Source organism: Lissotriton vulgaris, chromosome 5 (genome assembly GCF_964263255.1).
Source record: "Lissotriton vulgaris chromosome 5, aLisVul1.2, whole genome shotgun sequence".
NCBI lineage: Eukaryota > Metazoa > Chordata > Amphibia > Caudata > Salamandridae > Lissotriton > Lissotriton vulgaris.
The window spans coordinates 2454096-2473728 of NC_141693.1; the positions used below are offsets into that span (position 1 = coordinate 2454096).

General features: G+C 47.8%; 1 protein-coding gene and 1 long non-coding RNA gene across 3 annotated transcripts in view; one reads left to right on the forward strand and one right to left on the reverse strand.

Annotated features, from left to right (window-relative positions):
* The window catches only part of LOC147709950 (uncharacterized), a 316177-nt gene that overhangs the window by 21538 nt on the left and 275006 nt on the right, over positions 1-19633 (forward strand). The gene's annotated exons all lie outside the window — the stretch shown is intronic.
* On the reverse strand, positions 16457-18524 carry LOC147709951 (uncharacterized). The gene is made up of 2 exons (XM_086919909.1): positions 17628-18524; positions 16457-17387 (listed from the first exon to the last, which is right to left on the reverse strand). Exons 1-2 carry the CDS (start codon positions 18522-18524, stop codon positions 16716-16718), a joined length of 1569 nt encoding a protein of 522 aa, XP_086776035.1. The 3' UTR covers positions 16457-16715.

Sequence of the window (19633 nt, forward strand, 5' to 3'; positions counted from 1 at the left end):
CACTAGGCCATCCATCTATCCACTCTACCACCTATCTCTATGTACTTGAAGCCTCGCCTACACTCTGCCCATATTTGTCATTGGCTTGTGTATTTGTCCTTCGTAAATGCTGGCTTCTGATTCGTTATTAGGCTTGTTAGTCCCTCCTTAGTACCGCCTTGTCTTCATTTGCAACGTCCAATGAGGACTGGCAATTTTGCTGTGGTTGTTACACGGTACATCTTGTAAGCTCTATTTTCTTTAATGAGTTTCTCTTACTAGAGGAGGGTGAAGCATTTGGAATGCAATAGGTCTTGCATTTGCGAGAGTTCAAGCTATTGGCATTGCAAATGACAATGCCTTTTATTTATGTTTTAAAAACCAAAACATGAACAAAGAACAGTCATTTACAATGCCAATAGCTCAAACTTGCGTAAATGTGAGGCCTATTGCATTGCAAATGCTTGTGTATACATTTGGCTTGCCTGTTTGAATGGTGGGTGTTACATGATGCTATCCTCACCAGCAACCAGGTGGCTCACTATAGGTGATAACATTTGTACGTTCTAGGGGATGTCAAAACTGCTGTGCAGTCCTCTGTTTTTGTGCACTTTTTAAAAATCTGCAGTGTCGAAAGCTACCGACATCTGTATTGCTGTCTATCATTACCTGAAAATCTATATGATTCAATATGAGTGTTAAAGTTGTACCCAGGGTCTTTAAGTGAGCAGGTCCCCCTGGGTCTGAGACCCGGTAGTATTTTACGAAGGACATTGAAACGGATCCCTATATTCATGTCCTTAATTTACTAGGAAAACACTGACAATTCCTGAACAATTAATGTAATAAATGTCCATGTCAATAATTTAGCTCCCGTTTATATTTCATATTTTAATGAATGTACTGCATTGAGTATTAGCTAATCCCAGGATGTTATGTTTCTATATTTCTTTGTACGTTCAGCATATTACAGTTGTCGTGTGCATACTTTAAACTGAGTTACCTCTAGGTGTTTACAACAGCCACAATAGTGAGAGAGCTCTGGTGTTCAGGCCCAAGTCAGTTTCTCCTAGTGCCTGTCAGTGAGGCAAACAAGCATTGGCAATTCCTGAGGCGGAAGCCGGGAGCAGGGCACTAGACATTTTAATCTTGCTGACTACTAGCTTGTATTGTTTTTGTACTGTCACGTTTGTGTTCATTAAGCGATCACTTGAAAAATTTTAATTTTGCTCACCTCCCCTCGCAGCTTTTCCTACCTGCTGGGCGCATTCTATCTGGGATAAAGTCACTCCTGGAGCCCCTATCCCGGTTCTGTGATTTCTTTCTGAACCCCCTGGTCCAAAAGACCCCCTTCTATATAAAAGACACCAAACACCTATTAAGTGTAATTCAGGAACTTGACTTTGACCCCACCGCAGAACTAATGGCAGGACTAGACATAGAAAGTCTATACACTAGCCTACCACAGGACGCGACACTACAAGTGTTACACGACGTCCTAATGGCAAACCCCTGGGAACATCACACCCCCCGCAGTTTCATCTTGGACTGCGCTGCCCTGGCTCTCAAAGAGAACTATTTTGAATATGAAGGCACCTTCTACTTGCAGACAAATGGTACGTCTATGGGCAGTGTTTTTGCCCCAAGCGTGGCAGGATTGTATGTGGCCCATTTTGAAGACGTACACGTACAACAACCCACCAACCTCTTCTCCACCAACATAAGAGTATGGCGTCGTTATATCGACGACATACTCTTAACCCCTTCCATGCTGGTGACGAACCCCAGCCGTCATGCACTACGGTGCTCGTGTGCTGATGACGGCTGGGGTTCGTCATGGCCCGCCCGTGTTCTGCCGGCGGCCGCACACGGGGAAAATGGCGGCCGCACGGAAGGGGTTAATATGGAAAGGTAACCAAGAATCATTGGACAACTTCATGCTTTGGATTAACCAATTAGACCCATATTTACGTTTCACTTGCACCAGCAGTGCCACTGAACTACCCTTCCTAGACTTAAATATCAGACCCGAGAATGGAAAACTCACTACCACCACCTTCTACAAACCTACAGCAAGAAATTCTTTACTAAGGTTTGACAGCTTCCACCCCCGACACTTGAGGGAAAACTTGCCCTATGGGCAGTTCTTACGCATCAGGCGTAATTGCAGCAACTTCAAGGATTATAAACAGCAGTCCAACAACCTGGTACACAAACTCAGGGACCGTGGCTACCCCTCCAGAATAATAAACCAAACCCAAAAAAGAGCTAGGAACCAGAACAGGGAGGCACTCCTAGAAACCTTCGAAAAACCAGAGGAAGAACCAATCCTTACCTGCGTGACAATGTATAATACAGTATCTAATCAAGTATCTAACATCATACAACGAAACTGGAAAATCATCAACTCCGGCACCAGACAATGGGAGAAACCACGCTTTGCCTACAAAAGGGCCACCAATCTAAGGGACCAATTGGTAAACACCAGACCACGCACAACTCAGAGCAAAGATAACACCATTGTCAACGCATGGGGTCTGCCCAAAATCACCGGTCACCAACCCTGTAACAACTGCAGTGTATGCCACCTAACATCTCCGTCAAAAACACTCAACTTGGAACCAGGCAAAACCTGGACACAACGACAGTTCACGAACTGTAACTCTACCAATCTGGTATACTTGATCACCTGCAGATGTGGCCTGAGATACATCGGCATGACGACCCAAAAAGTACGCACAAGAATGACGGAACATAGAAGTACAATAAGATGTGGGAAAAGTATAAGCAAGCTCACAGATCACTTCCTAACCCACAACCACACACCCAATGACTTCACCTGGACTGTCATTGAGAAGTTTGACAATGCCAGAGATGAGAGAATCCTTCTACAAAAAGAGCAGCGCTGGATATACCGGTTAGCCACACACATCCATGGCCTGAACGATGCCATTCCATGGAACAGCCTAACTGTATAAACATAACTCTTTAACATCATTGCGCATAAGCCAGTTTTCCACAAAAATCCATAGCCTGGACGATGCTTGTCCATAGAACAACCTTACTATATAAACACTACCTAACACTACTGTGGAACAACTTCCTTATAGCACCATATATTGGAAGATTACCAGTGCCTATTTGCCCCTGCATGAGCGCCCCTTCTCTGACCCTCCCTCTCCCATAGTGTTTTTTTCCCCAGTGTCCTTCAGTGCACACTATGCACTCTCCACACATGTGAGAATATCTCACTTCCCGTATAGCATTTGAGCTCAATATGGCCAACATCGCTATTTTATCATAACCGCGTTTAGAGCGCAATATTAACCTCTAGACTCGCCCAGCACGCATGCGCATACAAGATAACGCATGCGCGTGCTGCATAACACTAGAGCGAGGCACTGCGCATGCGCGATAACATAGCAGCTCCGCGCATGCGCTATGACGCGCACTACTTTCCCGCACTTGCGCAAACAGGACCACCATGACACGGCGGTTAGCGCGCATCCCTCCCTCTCTTTCTATCCCGAACAGGTGAATCCGATTAAGAGAACAGTATAAATTACAAGTAAGGTGGCCCACTCACCTCACATCGGGCGCCGCGGAAGGACGAATAGGTCCAAGGAGGAACCAGACCGAACTACTCGTGAGTAAAAACAAACCTCCTGTCCTGCAAAATGGGGTAAGCAACTACTCTTCTTCTCCCTACAGGTTAGATAGCCTTGTGTATCTCATTTATCTCCACAGGGTCTCTTTCTCTGCCAGGCGACCCATGAGGCTTTTTACTGAGAAATAACAGAGTGAGGACCTAGTATCTATACTTTCCTGTACCTCACCTTGTGATTTCGTTTTTTAGCCCACCACCCCTCACTAACGGTTCATTATACCCTCACCAGCTCCATGGAGTCTCCATGAGCTCACTCTAGCCGCATATAGGTCGCACACCACCTTATAAGCCGGCAAACAGTGGTTTTAATTCATGCCACCCTAATATGACTCTACCTTGTACGTCTTGTCTTTGTCCTATGTGTTCTGTGTAGAAAAGCTTGAGGGAATCCCCCTCTAACAGTTATAGCGCCTTAGCGTGCGCAACACATAGTCAAAATAAGACACACACTTAAGTTAAGTTTATTATAAGTTTGCACCTTTTCACAATTCTCTTTGGTCCTGAGGAAAGCTAGCTTAGAATTAAAAGGCACTGGCTGAAACATGTAGACCACACTGGACGCCGGAGTTCATTATAACACTCCTTTAACGTCCTCTTGCCTTTTTTAACCTGCTAACAGAGCCCAGTTTATTAAATATTGTTAACCCTCGGGTGCTGGGACCTCCTGTATAGCATTTTAAACTTCACTTATCTCACCCCCTCACTGCACACTCAGCAATATACCAGCTCCGCAGTCACCTGGCGTTGTAGCACACCCGGGGCACATTCGGTGCCACTATGGTGGGCCCGATGATGAAGCATGCCACCGACTAGGTCGGTGGGTGAGGGCTTTATAAGGAAAACAGTGCTTTTTTCCTTATTTTTGTCTGACGTACCTGAGTCATTTAAAAACCTCCCCCCTAAACTAGCTAGTCCACATTGATTTATATATATAACATTGGGGATACGGGCTAGCTTATCTAGTCCTCTCTCTCTCTTTGATCTGCATAACATCGCATTCTGCAGGGAACATCGGGCTGTGTGAGGAGTCGATTTAGGGCTTCTACAACTTTATAATCCTCGTTCCCCTTTGCTACTCACTGCGGCCGCCATCTTAGGTGTGGGCGACTACAGCGCTCTAGTGTTTGGCCGATTGGGGGCCAGGACACAATAAAATGGATCCCTCTCCTCGGGCGAAGCGGGCGCGCCAGAGGCGCGCCAGAGGCAAGCCCGTCTGGGCCTGTCCGGGCCTGGCCCGGGACCAGGGACACTCCCCCTGTCCCTATCCATACTCGCATCACCTTCACCCGATACTCTGCATCTCAGCTACGAGCACTAAACATCCCTATCACTAATCGTGCTGTCAGACCCTGTCACCCCTCAGTGGTCTCATGGCTGTCCCTGTTTCATGCCATGGATGTAAATACACTCTTCCCCACCCTACCCCGTCTGCCCTTAACATCCGTCCCAGACCCACGCTTAACTTTCGTTTGGCCCTCCTTAACGCCCGCTCCCTCCCGAAACATAGCCTAGACATCAGAGATTTGATCGGGAGTCAGGAGCTGGATATTCTATTTATAACTGAAGCGTGGGGTGATGAGGCTTCTGGCCCGGATTTCTGTGCAGCCACTCCTGAAGGCTATTGCGTGGTAAGACAGGACAGAACCACGGGAAGAGGCGGTGGATTAGCCATCATTTATAGAATGACCTTTCAAACCAAAATCGAAGCTATTCCCAGAATAAATTGTGAAGCATGTGCATTCTCCATCACACTGAATCACAATCAAGTCTTCAAGGGAATTCTCATTTATCACCACCCCCGGTCCACACAGCGGTTTTCTGTCAACCCTTGGTGATCTTACGGAACTCTCGTTTAGCTATCCGGATTACACCGTGTTGGGGGATTTCAATTTCCATCTGGAAGTACTAGGGGGATAAAGACACGGCCCAAATGATCACCGATCTACGCTCTGTAAGTCTACAGCAGCTGGTTGCAACTCCACTCATCAGGCAGGACACATACTCGATGGCCTCTTTACCAATAACCCTAATATCGCACTGACCACTGTTCTCCCGGTAGTATGGTCAGACCACTCGGCAATTATCTTTACCATTTTGGCCCATAATCCTAACACCCCGCAATATTCTTCTCGCAACCCCAATACTACGAGAGCCTGGAAAAACGTAGACCTTTCTCTCTTGGCCAAAACTCTGGAAGATTCCTCTTATGAGCCATCACTAAATCCTATCCTGTTGTCCAATAGATATCAGGACTGGATTCTGGACGCCATCAATAAAAAAGCCCCGGCTAAATCCTTCAACCCCAATCGGGCTAAGCCATCCGCCCAATGGTTCCCTGAGGATCTTCGGCTACAACGCCAACACTGTAGGAATTTAGAAAGGCGATGGCGCAAACTTTACAGCATCGCAGATAAACAAACCTATAAAGATGCCCTTGCATTATACAAGAAGGCCATCGTTAAGCACAAGAGCGCTTTCTTTTGTGATCAGATTGAGTCTGCTCAGAATTCGTCTAGAAGGCTTTTTCAAGTCGTTGAATCGCTTTCCAATCCCCCAACAGGCCCTATAAATGAACCATCTCAAGATCTTTGTAATATGCTGGCAAACTTTTTCCTCACCAAGGTTACGAATATCTATTCATCTTTCTCCCCTGCAACGAGTTCCGATCATGCTGAACCTCTTCCTCAGCCCCCCCTCTCACTCCCTACTTTTCCGATTACCATTTGACTACGACAGATCAGATTAGCATGCTAATCAACTCTATTAAATCTGGGTCTCCTTTAGATCCATGCCCCCTTCTATCTTGAGCGACTTAAAAGAGGTTATTATTTCCCCTCTCACAGACCTGTGTAATTCCATCTTCCAAACCGGTATATACCCTGAAATCTGGAAAACTGCGATCATCAAGCCCTTGCTAAAGAAGCCTTCCCTAGACCCCTCTGATTCAGTTCACTACAGACCGATTGCTTGCCTCCCCTTCCCGGCCAAGATATTCGAAGCCATCATGAATAAGCAGCTGGCGAGTTTCATCGATTGCCATCAACTTCTAGATGACACCCAGTTTGGTTTCAGGAAGGGCCATGGGACTGAGACGGCATTGCTAAAGGCCTCAGATGAGATCAGGACCATACTGGACCAGGGCGGGGCAGCGGTCCTGGTTCTTCTAGATCTCTCTGCCGCCTTTGACACGGTCGATCATTCTATTCTGATCGACCGTGTCACTTCCCTGGGAGTGACCCACCGTGCCAGGGACCTCATTGCCTCCTTTTTGGCTAATCGTACCCAGGCAGTAAAACTAGGCTCCTTCCACTCGCCAACATTTACCCTCCCGTGTGGGGTGCCGCAGGGCTCCGCACTAAGCCCCACAGTATTTAACATATGTGGCAGACTTGGCGAGAGTCATTAAAGCTCGGGGTCTCCGCTTAACCACCTATGCGGATGATACCCAATTGGTGTTGGCGATACACAAAGATGGACCAGCTGTGGCTGCAAGATTTCAGGAAGGAATGAGGACCATCAGTTCGTGGATGTCCAGTAATTGCTTGAAGCTAAACTCGGACAAGACCGAGGTCATGACCTTCGGCAACCTTGCACCAGAATGGTCTTCCAGCTGGTGGCCCAGTGAAATGGGCCCACCCCCGACCCCCGTTGCCAAGGTCAGAGTAACGGGGTCGGGTCGGGTTGCCGTGAGGACTGGTGGATCCCTGATTGTGCCCCTTCTACTCTACAGACTGCAACTCCGAGGGATGATTGGGACGTGGATCTAACCGAAGAAACGTCCACAGCCCCCTTTAAGTGGGCGTATGATGACTTCCACGAGGACCCGCCTACCACTGACGTCGACGATCCTGGATGGTTGAAAACAGGGACAGAGGACGCGAGGAACACCGAACGGAGGAAAAAGACGAAGGAGAAAACGGAGGACGAGAAGAAGAGGGAAAGCCAGGAGGCCAACGACCCTGTGTTCCGCCGTGCCACGCTCCCGAGGGAGGAGTGTGGCTTAGCCAGGTACGGCGGCGTTGGGCGGCTTGGGTGGGGAGGAAGAGTGCCCCGTGTGAATAGTGTAAAAAGCTCCCTGTGTGTACTTGACCTCTGTGATTCCCGTTTCCCCCCTTTTCCCGCTACCCTATACCCGTACCGCACCTACCCCTCATTCCCTCACTCTTCCCTCCAGTACAATCACCAACTCACTAGCGTGTTTGTAAAATACACCGGTGTCCCTCGCAACCACGGGAAACCCTTGGGTGCAAACGCTTGTCGGATAAAGCGACTAACGGCCTCCCTCTGTCCATCTTCTTTCTTCCATGTGGCTGCACCGGGGAAGTAACGCCTGAGACCATACATTGCCTGGGAAATACGCGACGCTGCTTCCAAAGAAGAAACCACTCATCCTGTGTCTCCCCCTGGAACCTGGGGTCTTTCAATACCTGTTGCCCTGCGTGCCCCGAAGACCACCACCATGGATAAAACCGAGTTTGCGAGGGAGAGACTAACGTACCGTACAAGACGTACCTTAAAAATAAAACCGAGTTTGAAAAGATATACTGGTCAAGTGTCTGTTGAGCCATCTGTTGTCACCACCGAGAGCGTCCCAAGCCCCCCTCCCACGGCTACAGTCAGAAACCTCGGCGTTGTGTTCGACGATAAGCTGGTGTTTAAACATCATGTGAACAAGGTGGTCTCTTCATCCTTCTTCATGCTAAAAAAAATCAGAAAACTGCTGCCATACCTCCCGTCAGGAGCTGGGAAAACTTTGATTACCACCCTTGTCTTCTCAAAATTGGACTATGGCAATGCCCTTTTCCTTGGCACAGAGCAACAGATTCTATCTAAATTGCAGTCTGTGCAAAATGCAGCGGCCAGAATTCTGCTTGATATCCCCAGTCGCCGCTCAACCTCCATGGCCATACGCCATTTGCATTGGTTAAGCGTTAAGAATCGTATAAAATGTAAAGCTCTTTGCATTGCTTACAAAGCTATTCATGACTCTGGACCAAGATTCCTCAAAGATGCTTTTCGAATTCATACCCCACAAAGATACCTTCGTTCTGCTAGCACCTATCTTCTTGCTGTCCCGCGGACCAGAACCGCCAGCTGGGGAGACAGGCGTTTCTTGGTAGCCACCCCCAAGCTGTGGAATTCCCTTCCTCTACCCATTAAAACCAGCCCAACCCTCATTGTCTTACGAAAACTCCTGAAAACATGGTTATTTGATCAATGATTTTAAGGTAGCTTCATCTCAGGAGTCCGATCTGCGCCGAGACACCCTTGGGTATTTGCGCGCAATAAAAATTTCATAAACATAAACAATGCAATCAATATGTATGCGGTTTGAAGTGAAATTATATGGCTTGAATTTGAATTGTTAGTTATAGTTGTGGAATGTGTGTGGTGGAACTGTGTGGTGTGTAGTGGAATTATGCTTACTGGAATAATGTGTCATGGTGTGTAGTGCATTTATGTGTATTGTTGGGATGTGGCATAGAATGTATTTATGTGGGGTGTTTTTATGTTGTACTGAGTAAAGTGTAAATGTAAAGTGTAATTATGTGGCACTGCATGGTAGTATGTGGAATGTAATTTTATTGTGTGGTTTAGAATTGTGTGGCATTGAATTGTCTTTGGTTGTGAAATGCTGTGGGTGGTTTGGAGTTGTATTATGTGGCATGGTGTGGATAGTTTTATAAGGTGTAGAATTATGTGCCGTGGCGAATTCAAATGTAGTTTCTGGGGTGAAATTATGTGTTTTAGAATTTAGTGGAGATATGTGGAGATATTCTGTAGGACCGTAGGATGCGCACTGTAAGGTGGATTCTGGTGCCTTCAGTTTGATGCTCTCTTTTATTTTCCTTCCTAATTCACCTCCCTAGTTATCTTCATGCTACTGCTTTACAGATAGTCAACAGCGGTCTATGGTGCATTAGGGGTGTAGCTTGGTCAGTGAGATTCAGGGCCCATACATCATGACTTTGCAGAGGTTTATAAAAGCGAATAGAACAGTTCTCAACTTTCCTGTAAGTATTTTATGGACCTAAGAAACACGAAAGGCTAAATCATAATGAGTTTTAAAATATAGAAATCTATCATCTCTGAGTGAAATAAATCACATTCCACAGCACCAGGAAAGGAGATGCCATGTGATACAGACAGATGCAAGCATTCACACATACACACACGGAGACAGAAACAAGTGTGCACAGACTGAAGCAAGAGTGCACACCAACACAGGCAGGGCAACAGCTGCAAGCATTCAACCGCGCAGTTTGGATGGCAAACTGTTCCAAAGCTTGGCTGTAAGAACTGCGAATGAGCTTCCTCAGCAGCGTGCCTCAAGAACTTAGGAATCTGCATTAAACTAAGGTTATTTAGAGCTTAGTACTCTCTCTTAGGTATATGGGGTCAGTGTTCTCAAACAGTACAGGGCAAGTGCAGGACTTGTAAAAGATGCCTGTGATGAGATGGAGTGATGTGGTCAACCTCTGGTACTTTCTGCTGAAATCTAGACACCCCTTCTGCACTAGTAAACAAAAAAGAGATGATGGCCAAAGCGCTAAATCATTTCAGACAATCACCCCCAGTCACAGATCTGGGTTTAATCCATCATCGTTCTTTAGCTCACTTTGCCACCCTAGTTCAGACAGTCTTGACCCAGTGCCTCATGGGAACAGTCCAGTCCGAACTGCCAAGCCGGGTCTTCCCTGAACCGGAAATAAGCTGGGTCAGGTTTTGGGTTAACAACCCTCTTCAGCCAGGCTAGCTCGAATCCAGTGGCAAAGTGAGCAAGGGACCCACGTCTGGGTATACCCTGCCAACTTAGGGCAAACTAAGCAAACACAAAGAGTTGATGGACGGAGCGCAGAGAACAAAAATGGGCGAGCATGTATGTTGGTTGCTGTTAGAAATGGTATTTCTGGCTGGCTAAGGCGTGCGCCAAAGCCAGGCAGAAACCACCACTCTAGTCAGGGCAAGGGAGTTACACGCCGAAGATAACCCCTGCTCACCCCCTTGGTAACTTGGCATGAGCAGTCAGGCTTATCCTGGAGGCAATTCGTAAAGCCTTTGCACAACACACATACACACAGCAGCAACAATCTAGGCACACCACAAAAGAAACTCCACACAAGATGATATAAAAAAATAGCCTTTGTATTATCATAACCACATTAGACACATAATCACACATTTACACTGTGCCAACTGGCACAGGCAATATTCACGGGATTATATACAGGACCAGGCCAATCGTGCCACGGTCAGAACCATCAGAACAGGTAAGTAAATGCAAATCTAAAACACAACCAGTAACTACTGGTACCATAATGACTTAAGCATTATCACATTAGCATTAGACATAAACCCACATTTGGCCCAAACCTCATCAGCACAAACACATTATGCAATGGGCCTCACCAGCATAAACACATTATACACTAACCCCATAAGTCTAAACACATTACGCAAATAGGTACTACCTCAAAACATCACAACATGACATTAGGCATCCGCACATTAGGCACAAACCTCATTAGCATAAACACAGTATGCATTAGGTATCCCCAGCATAAACACATTAGCGTAGATACCATGGGCCTAAATCATTATTTTGGCAACACTACTAATAATAGACACATTACGCAATTTGGCAGAGCCTGGCGCTTTACCCATGTCACCAAACTGTCCCAGGCCAACTGGCCATCTCAAAGGGCTTGAATGCCCTATGTCCCAATGTCAGGGCCGGCTGCCAATGCAGCAGAAGAAAGTGCGCAGAGGCACTGACCTAAACGTTGCAGCTGCCCACTAATTGCTGGGCAGCTATGGAAAATTGTAGGCAGGGGCACTCCTGTGCCCTGAGTCCCCCACTGGGACTACAAAACTCAACTGTGCCCAAACGTTGCAGCTGCCTGCGCGTTTGCAGGGCAGCTGGGCGAACAACCTCACTACTGGCACCACTGTGCCTAATGAGCCCCCCTCTGGGGCCCTCCTAGACGAAACTTGCCCCAAAGAAATGGCACTGCACCCACGGTGCCGTGGAAGCCCCACTCCTGGACTCCCAAAGCAACTTCTGCCAACGTTGCAGCTGCCCTCTGACAAGTGGGCAGCTGTGAGGGGAGTGAGCACCGACAATGTTCCCCGAAGCGGGCACCAACCATGTGCCCTGAGGCGGGCACCCACATTGTGCGTGTGAGCCCCACGAGGCTCTGTAACCATATGCAGGCTGCCGCCCAACCCCACTCACCGGGACATGCTTGGGGACATCCTGCGGCACTGGCTCACGGCTCTTCTCCGCTTCCTGCTGTTGGCATCGCGGGGCTCTCCCTTGCACACGGGAGCCCCGCGCAGGCATGACGATTTCCTGGGGATGCCTCTCACTTCACCCGGGACCCAGGGCTTCAGGGGCGCATGCAGGGCTCCCACCGGCACACGGGAGCCCTCTAAAGCCGACACTGCCTCTCTACTTCACTTGGGCCTCCTCCTGGGACCTGGCACTTTGTCTGGAGCTCTTAGAGGCGGGGTGGGCTCCCGTCCTCCGTCCATCACCACTCTCCATTTTCAGCAGCCCTCCGTGGCATCCAGGAAGGCGGGTTGGGCTCCCGCCGGACTTCCTGCTCCCCCTTCCGGCGCTAGGATGCATTACCTGCCCCTAGTCAGGTGGATGACTTCTGGGTCGCACTGGGCAGCGGTGACCCGCTTCTGCGAGCAGATTTGAACTGCGGGGAAGGGCTCTTGCCATGGAATAAACAAATGCGGCAATGCCGGGTGGGCTCCGGCTTCGTAAAAAAGTATCGAAGCGGCGCAACTGCGAGATGGGCACCCGCTCTGCAAAATAATCAGGAAAGGTTGCCAGAACGTGGGGTGGGCACCCGCAGTCTCCGGTCACCACAGTGCGGGGTGGTTCCCGCCAGGTACGTACTAATGCGGGTTGGTCACCCGCCCTTAAAAGATGTATACAGCTGGGTAGGCTCCCGCTCGGTGTGGCAGAATGCAGGGTGGGCTCCCGCTCAGTCACAGCATCATGGGGGGAATCCCTATGCTGGGGATTCCCTCCATCTACACATGCAGCGCTGCAACAGTCCATACGCTCCTCTTCCTTTGGAGAAAGTATAGACCTCACCAGGCGCTAGGTGCAACCAAAAGAAAGTCTTTAGGAATCAGGGGGCAATGCTGGGCCCAGAGAGGCAGCCCTCCTGGCAGGTCCTCCTGGGCCCCAGTAGCAGCACGCCCCCTCAGTGTCAGGCACAGCACCCAGGACTGAACATGGGGTAACAGCCCCTACATTTATACCAGGTAATCTTTGTCTGCAGTACAGGGCATTGGGGAACCAGATGCAACTGGTTCAGGGGGATTTGGAGCACTTTGTTTTTCAAGCTCTTCTTCCCCTTTGTCAGGTGGGGCCTAGGTGATCAGACACACGACATGGGGCGGAGCCAGCATTGTACAGGGCAGGCACACTCCTATTCAGGGTCAGGGAATTTCTCCTCCCACTACTCCCAGCCCAGGTGTCCCATTCAGCCTAGCGCTGACTCACCCTGCCCCTCCTGGCGCCACCCACACCTCTCAGCTCCTGTCACCCACAAGCCAGACATGCAATTCACATCAGGCAGGCAGACACATAGCACACAGAAATGCCAACTGGCACAGAGAATATGACATCATTCGATTTATACACCTATGAATTATACTATGGTTTATATCATTCAAACATTTTGTTTTCTATACCAAGCGTTACTTTGTTAAATTTAGATACTTTGTCAAATTTAGATAAGCATCTGAGTTCATTAATTGGACTAAAAGAAATATTTTGTACAGTTTGTATATAATTTGTGTATATATATGTGACAAATGTTTTGTACTTTTGTGTAAATGTTTTAAATGTCTTGTATTCTTTTTACACATAAGAATCTTTGCTAAAAAAAGAAAAAAAGTAATTAAAAGGGCAAGAAACGCCCAACAGACCTAAAAATAATATTGGTTTGTTATTTTCCTGCAGTGATAGGAGTGGAAACAAAATGTGGTTGGTACTTGTTTTTTTTTTTTCTCCCAACTTCTAGAAGTGGTATTTCTCCACCAGTCACCATAAATCTGCGCACACCATTGCGCAGCATTTATCCTCACGAGTTCATACATACTAAACTCGCCCTTGCCGCTCCTCTCATACCACGGTACAAAAGAGGGTGGTAATGGACGGAGCATCTGAACCAATCAAACACTCACACCCAGTCAAAAGATCTGGGTTTGATCCATCACCGTTCTTTAGCCCACTCTGCCACCCCAGTTCAGACATGGCTATATGCAAATCAGTCTGACCATGTGCCTCATGGGAACGCTTTTGGCCGCCATAAGTGTGGCAGGGTATGCTCAGACATAGGTCCCTTGCTCACTTTGCCACTTGATTCAAGCAAGCCGGGCTGAAGACGGCTGGAATGCCAGAAACCGGTCCTCGGAAGCTTGTTTCCGGTCCAGGGAAGACATGGCTTGGCAGTTCGGGCTGGGCTATTCCCATGAGGCACAGGGTCAGACTGATTTGCATATAGCCATGTCTGAACTGGGGGGGCAGAGTGGGGTAAAGAATGGTGATGGATCAAACCCAGATCTTTTGACTGGGTGTGAGTGTTTGATTGATTCAGATGCTCCGTCCATCACCACCCCCTTTTGTACCGCTCTCATACCAGGCATTTCCACGGACACACTCATCCCCAATGCATTTCTATGGGAGGGCAGGCTAATCTCACCACACTTACAGAAAGCGCATGCACTTTACACTGGACCACAGTGCTAAAGTGCTCAAAGGCCTAAAATCACCAACACCTGGTTACAAAAAAAGGCTAGGAGAATGCAAAAAGTTTCGGGGTGAACCTGCCAAAAGGGCCAAGCCCAACAGTTGCTGAGGTCATGAGAACAAGAAGCTTCTTCTGTGGCGAAAGGCAGGAGCCACTGAATCAGACTTCTCTGCCACCACAATCAGACAAACAAAGGAGCAGTTAAGTTCAACTATACCAAAGGAAAACGCACTGGAACTCTACTATCTCATGTTTTGACGCTTATACATAACATTAGTTACATAGTCCGGGCTTAATCGTGCTTTGCTGTCCCGTTACATAAAACATACAACAAACCAGTCTCATAAGAGTTTATAATAATGTTCAAAAGAGTTCAAAGTTAATTTTCTGTTAACACCACAACTTCCAAAAATAGTTCTCTGTATTCCCAATGTTCTTTAATGCAATACAAGGAAGCAACAGGTCTTTAGCAAAAGGAGATCCTAGATCCGTGTAGCAAGGTTCGGACTGCAGCTACAGTGGGCTATGATCGAAGTTACAACCAAATATTCAAGATGGCCATCAGGCCTCCTAAGGGAGTAATTTAATTTTTGGCGGATGGAGTACTGGCACCATGCCCGAGTACCTGACTAATGCAATGGCGAGGGTACTCTGTCTGCAATATTTAGGGATGCCCGCTGCACCTGCAGACAGATCTAGCATTTCCAGTAATCACTAACACTGTGGTTCCTGGAAATGCATTGTAAGTTTGACAGACGGCCCCATTAACATGATGGAGGCATACATCAAACGTACAACTTTTTTTCATTCCAATGCAGAATTTTCTTTTAGAAAATGTAAAGAACAAAGACCTCCTCACCATGGTAGCATTCTTCCATGGCTTAGGGATCATTTAAAAATTTTCACCGCTCCTTACTGACATGTTTTTCATGGTGGTGACAGGCAATGAAAAGTGGATTAATGGTTCAAGTGGATCGTGCACAGCGAGTATTAACCTTGTTTTATCAGTGATACCGTGCTCCTGGGAATCACTCCCTGCCCAGGACTGTAAGAATATAACACCTTGGTAGCAGCCCCACTTCCATGGGCTGTCTCCCTGGGCACAGGTTGATGTGCTGAATCTACAGCAAAATGCAAATAAACATTCTTTTCAAATCTTCTTGCATGTTGCTTGGTACTTTAATGTGTTTGTTTCACACATATATTCAATTGCATTTAAAGGTGAAACTTCATGTCCCATAATGCATTATTTCTGCATCAAACGCTTTGACAACATTAACTTCTCCCTATGCATTTCGGCTTGCTGCCTTCATCAGGTGAATATCGGTTTAACAAGCGTGAGGCGTTTATCTCCGTTGCTACTTGCAACGGAGATAAACGCCTCACGGTTGTTAAATCGATATTGGTAGGCAATGGTAGGCCTTGCAGTGTCATTGTGCAGCATAACCTACATAACCTCCAAAAATGAAAAGCTGTTTGCCAAATTGTTATGGCGTTCTTTGTACGCTTTCCTTCTTTTGAATGGAGCTAATGTGATTACATACAGCATAAGGCTTACATGCCAGCAGTAAGTGACTTCTTTTTGGGGGTACCTCCTCCACGTAACACTTGGTAGTCTCCTACTGCCATAATACATGTCCATTAATCCCGGATCCAGGTCTAGAGTGCTAAGAATAAACATAGAAATGAATGCCTACTAATATTGAAAAGGTGAATGTAATGCAGGAGGCAATAGCAAAGTGTTGGTTGTAATAACCAAGGAAATTGTACTGGGTGGGCAGGCAGCACCTGGAAAGGTAACTGCATAGAGCGATAAACCAAAATTACACTTCAGCAAAGAGTAGCAAAGATTTTATGACGAATCCCAATGGGTCACATGTATTTTGAGGTATGAGTAGGTACTATATTGCTAAATAGATGTTAGTAAATAGATGTATAGTAAAAAGATGCTAGCATGTTCTCCCTGAGAACTGTTGGAGTCTTTATACATACCTGGCAAAACAACCAATATCCATGGTTAAATCATGCAGAGTGGGTATTCTTCGCCATGTAGACAAGCAAAAAGCAGATAAACTTCATATAGAAAGCATGAGGTGCGTTACAGTGGGCATTGGAGGATCATAGCAAGTGGTAACAGTTCAATTGGGAAATGGTTTGGATTATTTTTGGAAACCCTGCAGCAGGTATTCCTATAGCAAATTTCCTAGAGGCTGCTAGTCCTGTTGCAGTATTAATTGGGGGTGAGTGCTATTCTTGGATCAGTTGCTTAAAAAGGCAGTATTGTGAAAGGATTACTTTTTGGTGTTTTTGGCTGGGGCGAGTACTATAGAAGCAGTTGTGGCTTTGGTAGATTTGAGTGAGGCAGGTTTTACTGAGTGTTCTTCATCTGCCTCCGATATGTCCGAGCCCTGTGTCCGTTTGGTGGGTTTGACTGGGGCGAGTTCTATAGAGGCTGTAGTGACTTTGGTGGATTTCACAGGGGCCTCTTCTTCTGCATCAGATGTGGCTGGGAGAGGTTTAATTTTGGTGTGCTTGGGTCGAGTAAGTACTATAGAGGCACTCGAGACTTTGGTGGATTTTACTGGAGTGGGTTGCACTGGGGACTCTTCTTCTGAATCTGAGGTGGCTGGGGTAGTTGTAATTTTGGTGTTCTTGGGTCGGGCAAGTACTATAGAGGCCCTTGAGACTTTGGTGGATTTTACTGGAGCGGGTTGCACTGGGGCCTCCTCTTCTGCATCAGATGTGGCTGGGATAGGTTTCATTTTGGTGTGTTTAGGTCGAGTAAGTACTATAGAGGCACTCGAGACTTTGGTGGATTTTACTGGAGCGGGTTGCACTGGGGACTCTTCTTCTGAATCTGAGGTGGCTGGGGTAGTTGTAATTTTGGTGTTCTTGGGTCGGGCAAGTACTATAGAGGCCCTCGAGACTTTGGTGGATTTTACTGGAGCGGGTTGCACTGGAGCCTCCTCTTCTGCATCAGATGTGGCCGACGTAAGTGTACTTTTGGTGCGCTTGGGTTGAGCAAGTTTTATATAGGCACTCGAGACTTTGGTGGATTTTATTGGAGCGGATTTCACTGCGGCCTCTTCTTCTGCATCAGATATGACTGGGGTAGGTGTACTTTTGGTGTGCTTGGGTTGAGTAAGTATTATAGAGGCAGTTGAGCGTTTGGTGGATTTTATTGGAGCGGGTTTCACTGGGACCTCTTTATCTGCATCAGATGTGGCCAAGTTAGGTTTTTGTTTGGTATGCTTGTGTCGAGCTAGTTTTTTAGAAGCAGTTGAGACTTTGGAGGATTTAGCGGGGGCGGGTTTTACTGAGGCCTTTTCTTTTGTATCAGATGTGGCTGGGGAAGCTGTTTGTTTGGTGTGCTTGGGGCGAGCAAGTACTATAGAGGCAGTTGAAACTTTGGTGGATTTGACTGGGGTGGGTTCTTCAGTGGTGGTTTGCACTGGTGTTTCTTCTTCGTCAGATGTGGTTGCCTGGGTTGCATGTTGGCTAGATTTATCTGGTGCAAGTACTATTGAGGCAGTTGAAACCTTCTTGGATTTGGCAGGGACAAAGAGTTCTGTTGTGTACATGACTGGGATGTGTACTTCACTGGTGTACATGACTGGAGTGTCTACTTCACTGGTGTACATGACCGCTGTGGGTTCTTCACTGGTGTACATGACCGGGGTGTGTACTTCACTGGTGTACATGACTGGGGTGTCTACTTCACTGGTGTACATGACTGGGGTGCGTGTGGTTCTGCCTCTCACATTTGCAACACGTGCCGTTGAGGCATGCTTGGCTTGAGCTTCTGTGGGCATAAGATATGAGCGGGATGTCTGTGGGCAGGGTCTAGAGCAGACAAGGCAGGGGCAATAATCATGCGCCGAAAGAGACGCATAGAGGTCTGTGTTCCCTGTGGCTGAAGTCATCACGTAGTTTCCACTGGGGAAGAGCTGGGTGTCAAGCATGCTGTTGAGGCTGGCATCCCAGTCCCCTGGGGGATGCATTTCCAAAGGATTGTGGGGCCAGGGGCCTCTGTTGAGGTTAATGTTGCTAGGGGAGGGACAACAGGGGCATCCCTTTTCTCGATAGCAGTTACGGGTCATAATGACGGGGGAAGGAAGGCTACCTGAGCTAACGATGGGACATCTGCACAGGACAGAGAGGAGAGGGAAGAGGAGAGGGAACAGGGTAGGGCTCGGAAAGGGCGGGAAAAAGCACGCGCATCGTACCCGGGAGAGCACTGGAGTGAAGACGAGGCTCAGTGGGAGCGCGAGAACCCTGACGTGCGCAGAGACGTAACAAGGACGCTAGGCCGGCCGCGTCAGGGGAACAATAACAGGCCGGCGACGAGGGCAGGGGGGGGTGCTGCCGCAAGAGCCTATCGCCCCGCCGAGATCCGAGTCCCAGAGGTTCAGCTAACATAACCTGCGCCCCCTCCCTATTTCGCACATAACTGGGGGCTCTTACAATAACCCATCTCGCCCCCCCCCCCCGCCTTACCCAGCCCAGTGGTATCGCCCGTTCTCGCGCTGCGTCTGTCTGACGCACGCACGCAGGTGCGCACGCTCTTTCTCAGTCAGAGCGGTTGGCCGAGGCTCCCAGGTCGGGCTTTGTTTTCTGAGGCGCTGGGAGCCTGATCTTTTTGAAAAAAAAACTGTCGAAATAGAGGGAGGAAAGGTGATTTGTCAACTTTAACAGCGTGCAGGCTGACCCGGTTAAAATTACTGTAATGTAAGATTTTACTACATGTGTGTTTTTTTTCAACGCACTCGGCGGGTTCGAGATTCCGGCAGTTCCTTTGTAACCGGCTGACCTCAACAAGCTTTGGCTGCTTCCATGTTTACAGCGGATTACTTTTATTTTTCAATCCAACGTCCCTTGTTTCAGGCTCCAGATTTTAGTGTGTGTGCCCTGGGTGGTGCCAGGAGGACTCCGGTAACCGGGCCCCAGGACTTTAAATGGGATGAAGAAAGTGTGTGGGAGGTCTCTAAAAAAGGGCGTGGCATGTGCAGTTCTAGGTGTGGCTTAAACATTTAAACTACATTTCTGTGATTCGCACAGTGTCAAAGCTGCCACGGGTTCAGATTGCTCACATGTGACATTTTCATAATTCCAGTGTATGTAATTTTGAGTGACATTCAACGACGATGAGTGACACTTTATCGCAAGCATCTCTCCCTGCAGTGCACACCCTCGAGTCAAGTCGATTCTG

Excerpts from the sequence above, each read along its gene's own strand:
- LOC147709951 (XM_086919909.1), bottom strand. The coding sequence starts at position 18,524 with ATGACCCGTAACTGCTATCGAGAAAAGGGATGCCCCTGTTGTCCCTCC. Across the intron at positions 17,388-17,627 it reads CATCTGATGCAGATAAAGAG|GCTCCAGTGCAACCCGCTCC; the intron begins GTCCCAGTGAAA and ends GCAGAAGAGGAG.